The 12,638-nt window shown below is 37.6% G+C and overlaps 1 protein-coding gene across 4 annotated transcripts in view; it reads right to left on the reverse strand.

Annotated features, from left to right (window-relative positions):
- The window catches only part of PRRG1 (proline rich and Gla domain 1), a 94,393-nt gene that overhangs the window by 38,661 nt on the left and 43,094 nt on the right, over nt 1–12,638 (reverse strand). For all 4 annotated transcript variants that reach the window (XM_010334831.3, XM_074391830.1, XM_074391832.1 and 1 more), the window contains one exon: nt 1,977–2,027. In XM_010334831.3, coding sequence (XP_010333133.1) covers nt 1,977–1,986 — 10 coding nt within the window. In that variant the 5' untranslated portion in view covers nt 1,987–2,027. The remainder of the gene's footprint in view (nt 1–1,976; nt 2,028–12,638) is intronic.

Genomic DNA, 12,638 nt, shown 5'->3' on the forward strand with positions numbered 1-12,638 from the left:
GTACAGGGGAGCTTCTTCCTTCTTTCTTGCCTATTAAACTCTCAGTTCCTTAAAACCACTCTTCTTGTGTCTGTGTCATTTGATCTAAATCGGCACGAGACTCAGGACCCTGGTGTTCCCTCCAGTCATTGGAGCTGTATCACTACTCTGGAAGCTTCCATTGATAGCTGATTTGTGGGCAGGACATGGCACAGATTAGTCCCAGAATTCCAAATAGTTTTTAAAAAGTAAATTTAGTTATAAAATTTCCAAACCATCGGAGATTGGCATCTTTTGTGAAAACTTGGAAAGACCTAGAATAGCTAGGCCTAATCAATTTCCAAGGGAAGCTCTGGAGAAAACGGGAACAAGATTCAGGAAGATATTTTCCATGATTGATCCATAATCCTTGGAGCTTCCTACCAGGGCCCATACAAGGGTGGGGCAAGCAAAGTGCAACAAAAGGAGGAACTCCGTTGTTTGCATGACCCAAGTCCCAGTTCTGCTGCCTACAGAAGCATCTGGTCAATAACTTCATTTTTACCCATTAAAAAAACAATGAAGTTATAGTTAGTCAGTAAGGACAGTAATGGGCAGATACCACTGCTGTATTCCATTACACTTTAGAGTTCTCAAAACACTTTTACATGTATTATCACATTATGTCGACCATAACTTTCTGAGGCTAGAAGTACAGAATGTATTAATCCCATCTCAGGGATAAACAAACAAGTTTAGGGAGGTTCTAGGATTTGATCAAGGTAGTAGAGGTAGAATTTGAATTCAGGCCTTCTGTATGCAGTATTCTTCTCACTATACTATATTACACCACACACCAAATCTTCCTCTGAGATCCTTCATAGCATTCTGATTTGATGATTGTAAAAATTAATAAAATTTAAAAGCTGTTGGAACACCCCCAGAACACTTTAAGCCTAGGGAGAGATGTGACTGTGATTTCAGTCACATAACATATTTTACAATTCTGCTTCTTAGGTTATAGTTTAACAATCTTCCTCATTGCTATAGTTTTGTAAATGACTAGCGAAAAAACACAGGCCAGTCCTCCCCATTTCAGTCATCGATCTTTACTATTCCTCCTTTATTATCCTGTACCTAATTCAGACTAGATGGTGCCCCTAACAGGGACCCCAAGACAATTACATCTTCAATGTGGAATGTTAAATATACCTTTCGTGAGAGAAAGGGACCATAACTATGCAGTAAGGCTTACATAGAAAGATGTTAGAATTCTGTTAAAATATCCTAAACTTTGTCTATTCAAGTGATCACCAAACTTCTACACTCTGAAACACTGATTTCCATTCTTTAGAATCAGTGCTTTCCAGGTGAGTCTGTCCTCAACCTTTGCACTGGAATAAACTCTTTAAACTAGATTCTGATCCTTTTGATTATTTTAGGTTGACATGATCTTCATTAATTAGAATTGTTTACAAAGTCCCTATGGTGGCTGCTTAATACTAAAAATGAAATGAACTTAAATTTATCTGTTGTCCACTGCCCACAAATAGTCTTATGAGAAGGCAAAAATAAACAGAAGGAATTCATCTAATGGTTCTTAATGCTGGGCTTTAAAATTTCTTTTTTAATTGCAAATCAAGCTCACAGATAATTTTTTTTTACTACTGTCATTGGCTGCATAGTAGACTCTTTATATTACTATCAAGGAAACAGAAAACATAAAGAAGAGTTATAAGGAAGCTGGGTTTGGGGCAGGTCTGTATATATAGTATCAAGTTTGATTCATCTCTCCCTGTACTGGGGAGTCTCTGCAAAAGAAGAAAATCAAAGATCCAGTGAACAAATGCGGTTGATGGTCTTTCTCTGCAAAGCCCTGCTTCGGATAAAAACTTTCTAACATTAACAAGACATACAATTTAGGTATCCACAAATATACTATGAGTTAGAAGTTTAATTTCCTGACTATAATAGCTCTGGAGACAGTCTAAATTACTTAAAAGGGAAGAGAAACTTACCCCTCCCCATGTTTTCTTGTGGTTTCTGACAGGTCCCTGGATGATGATTCCCTGTACAAAACAGAACACATACACACAGTCAGACTGATAGAGGCTGAGTCACTACATCAGATAAGCTACAGTACAGCTGATGTTGTTAATGTGAGCATTTCATTTAAGTACATTCCAATCTTTCTCCCTTACCTAAGTGTTTTCTCCCTCACAAACAGATAATCTAACCTCAGAGGACAGAAACACAATATTCTGGAAGTAGGGGCTTTATATCAACTTACTATGACCTTCTTTATCTGGTACTAGTTTCTGCCCATGCCACATAACAATCCTCAAATTGGTCACAAACTTATCTCTTCAAAAAACAGCAATATCAACAAAAATGGCAGACAAAAATACCAAAAGGCCCAGTGCTAATAACCAAGCCAGCAAGTTACTAGCATTCCTGTCCCTGGCTTCCCTTCAATATCATTCTGTGACAAATCCAATACCCTTTACGGTGTAACATTTTCCTGAATGGTGTAAAACAGCAGCATCCCTAATCAAATTAGCCCTGAGGCAAAGCAGCCCACAGAATAAACAGTATCAATCAATGACCATAAACTACTGACAACAGAAACTTTGGAGAAATAAAAAAACATACACCGCAATTACAGAGAAAGGGTGTGCACAGGGGAGCAGCAATGCTGTTTCCAAAAGATGATTTAAAAAAAACCTCATACATATACAAAAACTAACTCATATCATAATGCTTCATTTTCTCACAGAGTTCAATCATAAAGCTATCGTGTATTTATTATTCACTTGTCATGTTCCCAATATGAAACTAAGCACCTTAAAGGTAAAGCTCTAAGACATAAACTATCAGTCCATTAAGGAATCTATATATAATCTACTTGAAGTTAAGCAGAGACCACTGAAGAATAATATTAGACTTAGACCTGATAACCAGCTGTGTTATACTGGATCAATCATTTTCCATGGCAAATTCTTTGCCAAAGGAGGAAGCTCAACTATATGAGCATTTCCCAAATTATCCTCCACAGCATGTTAAAAAGTGTGTTATTCAAAAACAGGGCTCTTTGATCTGGTAACAGGGCAGAAACTAGTACCAGATTAAGAAGGTCATAGTAAGCTGATATAAAGCCCATGCTTCCAATGTAGGAAATACTGACTTAAGGTTAGTCAGGTTTCTTTATTATAAGACTTCTCGGAGCCTAGAAAATGCTAATGAGCAATGGGACAAAAGTACAGTCTCAAAGTATTTGGCTACATAGTTCTTTATGTAAGCAATGGGCATTTCTCAGGAGTCTTGTTCTTTGGAGCTCATTTTGGAAAACTGGATAAGATAACTGCTAAAGTTTCTTGCAGCTCTGAAATTCTATTATTTTCTAACAAGGCATTAATCATATGGAACAAAATTAACATAAAGTAAATTAAGAAAGAAGTCAAGGAGGCTGGATTCTAAGATAATTTTGTAGTTGAAAGGAACTTTAGAAATCATCTAATGACTTCTCATCAACATATCGTTTTTGAAAGCAGCAGATAGCCCTCAAAAAATTTTATGCAGACCACCAATATATAAAAAATGGGTTAGGGTAAAACTCCTCAGGCAGAATTGGGGTGGAGGGTTGTAGTCTCACCCATTTGGATTTTTCCTGGAGGCGGCCAGGACATACCTCATCAGAAACCCAGCACTATAGGAAGCACAGTTGGAAATCCAGTGACTTCTGGCCCTTGAGATAAAGCTATTCTGGGAAACCTTTAGAAAAGTGTTAGAACCCATACCTTTTCACAGGAAGGTCCTCACCCTTCCCAAGTATCATCTCAATTTTAACTGTAACCCATTCAAATCAGATAAATGAAATAATCATTATGTCAATATAACTATAAAACCATTTTTACTCCAGGAAATACCAAAAGAAAGTTAATATACTAAAATGTAATCCATGAACAAACGAGAAGCCATGAGTTAAGCAGGGGAGTGATATAGTTAAATTGTGATTTTTAGAAGATACCTCTGGCAGCAGTAGGGAAAGGAGATTTGAGATGTGAGAGTGGCTTGACCGGGGACAGTGATATCAGAGATGCTAGGTAAATCTGGCAGTACTTCTCGTATTTTATTTCTTATTTATTCTTTAATATTTAATAAAGTCTTTTAGAAAAAAATCAACCAATTTCATTTGTGTTAGGAGAAATCACAAAGGAAAGAGCTGTCAGGCAAGGTCCAGGATTTTCAAAGAGGAATTGCCATTCCAGAGGTCAGCATGGTGGAGACAACCAGCATCATTGGAAGCAGCTATCTTCCCGAGGAAGATAAAACCAAGAAGGCAAAAATCAATACTACTTGTCAGCCCCCTCATCTAGCATTTCATTAATAAATCTCCAAAGATCAGCACCTTATTTTAAAGAAGACAGTTATTTTTATAGAGATAAAAGGCTCAAGGCCTATTACCCATATTGTCCCAAACCCCAAACTCTCCCAGGCCCAGGTTACCTCCCTGCTCCCTGCCTCTTCTGATGTCATGATCTTTCCGTTGTGATCCTCTGCTGTTCTAGTCTCTGGTCCCTTCTTTCAGTTTGTGTGTGTGTGCGTGTGTGTGTGTGTGCACATTTGTTACTTTTTATACTTCCCTAAGCAGCAGTACTTATTTGATTCTCAGTGAAGTCCCCATCCCAAACTAAACATTACTTCTAAAATAACGGTGATACACTTAACAATAATAACAACAAAGCAGCTTTTAGCCAGATATTAGAAAATCTAAATAAAAATAATCATTGTTCATGTCTTATAGTGTCTATCAGACTAATTCTCAAAGGGTAAGCAATTTGTCTTCTACACCTGTATCTATCCTGTGCAAGGCACTAGATCATTTCCAAAGAGGATTCTAGTGGCCCACACAAACCAGACTTATGGGAAGCTCATTTTTGCTTAAGTTTCCTTTAGTATAAATGAATGCTTCAAACTCCAGTAATTCACGTACTATCTTAATCAATTTAATGGGTTTTGCTTAATGCATCTGTTGTGTACATTTACTTAATGTCACTTTCAATTAAGTTACTTTTTAACCTCAGTATCCACTTTAGTGTCCTATAAAGTAGTATGAAAAAACATGGGTTTGTTGTGTTATATATTTTATAATGTATATAAAATATATAACTATTAAAATTACAGAAATTTTTCCAGGTCCTACCTAGATATTCAAAGCATATCACAAGTGGTACATTTTGTGAAACACTGTTCTTTCCTGTCTTGTCAATCAAAAAAATATTTGGTGAGTGTCTTTTATTTGCCATATGCTATTTTATTCTTCAGGGTAGGGGTTTCTCAACTGGAGGCAATTTTTCCCCGAGGAGGCATTTGGCAATATCTAGAGATATTTTTATTTGTCACAACTGGAGAGGGGTGCTGCTGACATCTAGCGGGTTGGGGCCAGGTACTGCTAAACTGCTAAACATCCTACAATACATGGAACAGCCCCTTACAAGAAAGAATTAACCAGTTCAAAATGTCAATAGTGTTAAAGTTAAAAAACCTTGCCTTAGAGAAACAATTGGCAAACAAGAGAGACAAATTCTGTTTTTTTTTGTTTTTTGGGTTTTTTTAGAGTTTACAAGCCAATAACAATGTTACACATGATACTCTCATTCACAATTTTATTAGTCTCTTCTCATGCTGCTGATAAAGTCATACCTGAGACTGCGTAATTTACAATAGAAAGAGGCTTAATGAACTTACAGTTGCATGTGGCTGGAGAAGCCTCATAATCAGGCATCCCCAAACTACGGCCCACGGGCCACATGTGGCCCCCTGAGGCCATTTATCCAGCCCCCCGCCGCACTTCGGGAAGGGGCACCTCTTACATTGGTGGTCAGTGAGAGGAGCACAGTGTGTAGCGGCCCTCCAACAGTCTGAGGGACAGTGAACTGGCCCCCTGTGTAAAAAGTCTGGGGACACCTGCTCATAATCATGGTGGAAGGCAAGGAGGAGCAAGTCACATCTTACATGGATAGCAGCAGGCAAAGAAAGAGAGCTTATGCCAGGAAACTCCCCCTTATAGAACCATCAGATCTCATGAGACTTATTCACTATCATGAGAACAGCAAGAGAAAGACCTGCCCCCACTCCTTGATTCAACTACCTCTCATGTATGGGGAGGTCCCTCCCATAACACATGGGAATTCAAGATGAGATTTGAGTGGGGACACAGCCAAACCATACCAAGTACATTCAAGTAAGAGTCATCAATCTACAGTTTTCAGGATTTTTTTTGCATGCATTTCTTGTACATGGAAGTCATATTGGCACTGAACAGATTTCCAGTACCATGGCTTTTAAAATTGTAAGTTAAGACTCTGTTGATCTTTATAGTGCTCATACAGTTTAGAAATGACAATAATGCAGAAATGTAGTATTCAGTACAGTATTTAGGCAGAGCAAACTTACATCCACATTGTTAGGATCCCAGCATCATAAAACTGTCAAAGAACTATAAACAGAAGCATGCATCCCCAAATACAGGCTGAAGGTTGCAAAGTGGACACTAGATTTTAGATGGAGATCCAGATTGACTTTATATCGATATCCTGGGAGCTGCTATCATTTCAGTTCAGAAAATACTAAACAAAATACCACTATATAATATGCAGTTGTTTGAATGTTGATTGAATAATTACTGTTATAATATACTAGGGAAAATATTAGGCTCTTTTATATATTACTTATATTAGATAAGCTAAAATGTCCCTAGTTTGGGACAATAATAGAACCTATATCACATTTTATCTACTTTTTGGAAAGTATACCTTTTTTGAGAACTGTATCAAGTTTGTTTCCTGTTTATTTTTCAGTCTGAATTTTTTTTTTTTACTATAGTTTTTAATTGTATATATTTAAGGTGTACAACTTGATGTTTTGATATTCTTTTTTTTTTTTTTTTTCAGATGGAGTCTCACTCTGCTGCCCAGGCTGGAGTATAGTGGCATGATCTCAGCTCACTGCAACTTCCGCTTCCTGGGTTCAAGCAATTTTCCTGTCTCAGCCTTCTGAGTAGCTGGGATTTCAGGCACCTGGCACTACGCCCTGCTAAGTTTTTGTATATATAGTAGAGATGGGGTTTCACCATGTTGGCCAGGCTGGTCTCAAACTCCTGACTTCATGATTCACCTGCCTCAGCCTCCCAAAATGCTAGGATTACAGGCGCGAGCCACTCTGCCTGGCCTTGATATACTTACCTTAATAGACACGTACACGCATGACATGTTATATATATATGCCAACAAAGAGTTTGAACAACAGGTCAGAGCATGAACTTTGCTATCACACATATGTGGACTTGAGGTCTGGCCTGCCAATTACCATCTATCTGACCTTGGGAAAGTCATTTAGCCTCTTTAAGACTTAGTTTCTCCAACCATAATGGGGTTATTAATAGTAGCTCTAATTTCACAAGCTTTGAGGGAGTATTAAATGATAACAGTTCTTTGTTTTTGTTTTTGTTTCGAGATGAAGTCTCACTCTGTTGCCAGGCTGTAGTGCAGTGGCACTATCTCGGCTCACTGCAACCTCCACCTCCTGGGTTTAAGTGATTCTCCTGCCTCAGCCTCCCAAGTAGCTGGGACTACAGGCACGTACCACCATGCCCAGGGAATTCCTGTATTTTTAGTAGAGACAGGGTTTCACCATGTTGGCCAGGATGTTCTCAATCTCTTGACCTCGTGATCCGCCCACCTTGGCCTCCCAAAGTGCTGGGATTACAGGTGTGAGCCACCGTGCCCACCTATAAGAGTTTTAATAATTCTTAATAACACTAAACAGGACCTATGAGGATACTAACAAAGACTGGTATTTTTCCCCTCAAAATATCTTGGTTCGATCTGGTTCTTGTGGTTTATTTTCTAGTTGGTCAATATGGTTCAATACACTAAGTGTAAGTATCACTAGTTCAGACAGAGTGATATAAGATATATTTTGTGAGCTGAATTTTTTAAGTTAAAATTTGATTTTGGCTTCAGCTGCTTTGATGTCTTAAATATGGAATGATTTAAATTTGGAACTCTGAGAGAACCTCCAGTTCTCTAAGAGTTCTTTTGCCATTTCTAATGTTCCTTAAATGTACTTGTCCCTCTTTTCCCAGCCTTCCTGTGACAATAGAGTGGAAACTCCTATTCTTAGTAGTTATTCTTCTTTCAGTAATTGTCTGAGATGTAATTATACCTAGCTCTTCATTAGTTTTGAAACACTTTAGGCTACATTTTAATTGCAGAGGAGGACTTCTATGTTAGCTTTATTTTTTAGCCACATGGCTCTCTCACGGTTGATTAGAACATGAGATCACTGTCTGTCCACCACCAATCGCTTCACTTGGATACACCATGACTATAATCTCTGGCTACTCTCCCCCATTCCCAACCTCTTGTTCTTCCCCAGACCCCAAGGCCCTTCTAATTTTTAAGGGTAAAAGGGTCTAAGGGCCCTGTGGCATACTCTAGAGATCAAGTGCTCCCTGGAGTTCATTCTCTCCTTATGGTGTCTTGTCTCAACTCTCTTTGGCTATCTAAGTGCTCTTCTATAGGTAAAAGTTTCATCCTATTTGGCCTCTGAGAGCTTCACTTCTGCATCTTTTTGCTTCTACATCCTTCAAAGAATAGAAATTCAACTCGTATTTATTGTACATCTATTGTGATAAAGCAGTTTCATTTATGTCATCTTATCAGTGCTTGCAACAGCTCTATGAGACAGGTACAAAAAGAATTCTTGATAAATGATAAAACTAAATTTCAGAGGAATGGAGTTACTCATGTTAGCACAGTAAATAAGAGGATCTTAGGATTAGGTTTTTTAAAACTTATCCACACATTTAAATGGAAAATGCCAACATTAAAACCTGATGACTTTTTGCAAACACAGTTGTGTAATTGGCACCTAAATCAAGATTCAGAATGTATTCCCAAGATTTTAACCTGAGGTTTCTGACATCAAGCCCAGTGTTCTTTTAATCACATATGTAGTTGTTCAACAAATATTTACTTACTGCTCATTACATTTCATTTATTTTGCTAAACATTGGGTTGTTAATGGTGAGTAAGACATCTGTGATCCCTGCCCTCATAGAGCTTAGAGTCTATGGGAGAGTCATAATATTTTGTTTAACTATAAAGGACCTTAAGGAAATAGAATAACTTAAAGAATTTCGGTTTGATTTTAGCATAACAAGCAAGGGAGAAGGTGGGAGACAAAGACAAATGGTCAAGTTATACAAGGCTTTACTGGCTAGTAAACCATTTGAATTTCACTGTAAATGCAGTGGGAAACCACTAAGCAATACCTCTGTCTTCATAAAATAACCTATTAGCAGAGAGTTTGCTTAATTCTTCAATTACTTTAATCATTAGGTGTTTACTATGTGCCATTCACTTCACAAAGCCTATTGTTTCAAATGTATAAAAACAATAACTGATACAAAAGCTTGAGGTATAGATATATCATATGTAAATTTTATATTAATATTATGTATAACATTAAATGTTAATATAAAATTATATGATATAGTAACATATAAAACACATTATAAAAGTATATTATTAAATACTTTTTTAAATGAATGTATCTAATATGTATATTTATACATTGGGAACAGCATCAAAATGCTGTTAGATATTGTTGAAATTCAGAGATACCTCCTACAATCTCTAGAGCAAAGCTAGGCAAGCTATGCAGATGAAGAAAGATGACTTTGTTTCTGTCACCCAGTCATCCTCAGAGTTGGAAATAGTAATATATAGCAAATCAAATTCAGCAGTTGGTTTCTCAATTCAGATAAATATTATGTGAATACTCAAATATACATTGTGCGTCTACTACATGCACAGTAAGCAATACAGACACAAAACCCTGCCATCACAAAAGTTACAATCTAGAGGGAAGAAACAGTTAACCTGTATCTGTTTATTTAAACAAGCAAAAGTATAGTATGTAAAGCAGTAATAAATAAATAGTGGTACCTATCAAGGAGAAAAATAAGGCAGGAAAAGATGTTATTTAAATAATTATTTTCTGTGTAAGAGAAGTATATCTGTGGGTTTATTTATTTTTTGGGATGCCTGTCTTTACTAGTTTTCTTTTTTTTTTTTTTTTTTTGAGACAGAGTCTTGCTCTGTCACCCTGGCTGGAGTGTAGTGGCATGATCACGGCTCATTGCAGCCTCTGCCTCCTGGGATCAAGTAATCCTCCCACCTAAGCCTCCTTTAATTTTTGTATTTTTTTGTATAGACAGGGTTTCACCATGTTTCCCAGGCTGGTCTCAAACTCCTGGGCTCAAGTGATCTACTCACCTGAGCCTCCCAAAGTGGTGGGATTACAGGTGTGAGCCACCACACCTAACACTAGTTTTCTAATGATACAACAGTTGGTGTATATCAGGGGTCAGTTGACTTTTTCTGTAAAAAGTTAGAAAATAAATACTTTAGGCTGTGAGGGTCATATGGTCTCTGTTGCAACTACTCACCTTTACTGCTATAGCATGAAAGCAGCCACAGAAACAAATTTGTGTGTGGCTATATTTTAACAAAAACTTTATTTATGGACACTGAAATGTGAATTTTATATAGTTTTCACATTTAATAAAATATTCTTTTTTAATTTTTATTTTTTGGTACAGAGTCTCTCTCTGTTGCCCAGGCTAGAGTGCAATGGTGTGATCTCAGTTCACCGCAACCTCTGCCTCCCGCGTTCAAGTGATTCTCCTGCCTCAGCCTCCTGAATAGCTGGGATTACAGGCATGCACCACCATGCCTGGCTAATTTTCATCTGTATTTTTAGTAGAGACAAGGTTTCTCCATGTTGGTCAGATTGGTCTCGAACTCTCGACCTCAGGTGATCCACCCGTCTCAGCCTCCCAAAGTGCTGGGATTACAGGCATGAACCACTGCGCTTGGCAATTTTTTTTAAGCATTTAAAAATGTAAAACCATTCTCAGTTCATGGCCACACAGAAACTGGCAGTCAGCCATTATTTGACAATCCCTGGTGTATGCAATGAAATGGCTTACTGAATTTTCATAAGTCAACAAGTCAAAGAAATAACAAAGCAGCCCAGTGAAATATCATTGAAACACGAAGTCCAGCACCATCAATAACAACAGTAAGATAATTCTCTACCTTCCAAGTGAAAGATATTAATTTTATATGATGGTGGGACTTATATTTCTAGGGCACAATAAAATATTAAAGATAACAGTACAACCATCTAAATAAATTATGCTAAAACAATAGAAATACCTCAGTGAATAAAAAAGTCATTGTATACCAGATCAAACAATTTAGATGCCCTATAAATCACTTCATAAAGTCAATTGTATTCTCTAACAGAAAAAGTTTATTTCATCCACAATGATGTTTGAATTTTCCCTTCCATTCCAATAAATCTATATATTCAGCTTTGACCCTTTCCTTCAGTTCCACAATTCTGAATGCATCAGAGAAATCTACACCTGGATATCTTGCCACCACCTGACATACCATGAATCTAAAAACAAATATTTCAAATATTTTCTCCACCATACATACACATTTAGTAGAGATAGGGTTTCTCTATGTTGGTCAGGTTGGTCTGGAAGTCTTGACCTCAGGTGATCCACCCACCTCAGCCTCCCAAAGTGCTGGGATTACAGACATGAACCACTGAGCCTGGCAATTTTTTTTAAGCATTTAAAAATGTAAAACCATTTTTACATTTAAATTCTGTAATATTAACAATACTTTTACTGTCTAATTCAACCCAAGTCCTATGGAATGACATTTTAAGATGTTAACTAAAGTTCTGTTTCTCCCAAGAGTTGATTTCTTTTTTTACTTCTTTCTCTACTGTGTGCTTACCATCTGCCCTACAAGTAGCTAAGCCATTTTAGGTTCATTGCTTCAAATGAAAGACAAGCAGCATGGGTCAGAAAAAGAGAAAAAATAAGTTTTTCTGTCTTTTAAGATACTTAGAGAAACCAAGAAGTCTTCTCATCGATGAAATGATTGAATAAAATAACGAAAGCCAAAGTTCCTCCTTCAATCCTAGCCACCCACCCAAACCTACCTCCCAGGCTAGAAAGGCTCCTCTGGATTCAAGGAAAGAGAGAAATCAGTGGGGCCTAGGTTGGAAGGGTCAGATCTGAAAGGAATCCAAGAGATTCAAAATGAAGGAACATTTTTTGTGAGGGCCATTTCTTGTATGCTCAGGAACCCCTTGGGGCCGAGTTCAGCATCTATAGACCATAAGAGCAAGCACATGGTCAGAATCTTCCCTGGGGCCATATGCTGATGGCTTCCCTTGGGCAGTAGCCATGCCCTTGCTGATCACCTCCCTACTGCAAGGATGCCTATCCATGCCTGAAGCTTTAGCCAGTTCCCATCCAATTTTTATCCATATCTGAGGCTTTAGCCAGTTCCCATTCAATTTTTCCATGTAGATAGCCATCCTTGTATCTTCCCTGGACTTTAAGATGATGACCCTGGACACTCTGTGACAGTAAGAGTGGTGGTGGTGGTTACAGTGATGAGGACAAGCTCTGTTCTTGAAATTAGCAGAGTGAGGAAAGGAGTGGCAGGCACTAGGAATCACTAGCCCGATTTCTTATACCATAAATGAGTTTTATGTTTTTGATCTTCATATAAATGAAATCT

This window comes from Saimiri boliviensis, chromosome X (assembly GCF_048565385.1).
Source record: "Saimiri boliviensis isolate mSaiBol1 chromosome X, mSaiBol1.pri, whole genome shotgun sequence".
NCBI lineage: Eukaryota > Metazoa > Chordata > Mammalia > Primates > Cebidae > Saimiri > Saimiri boliviensis.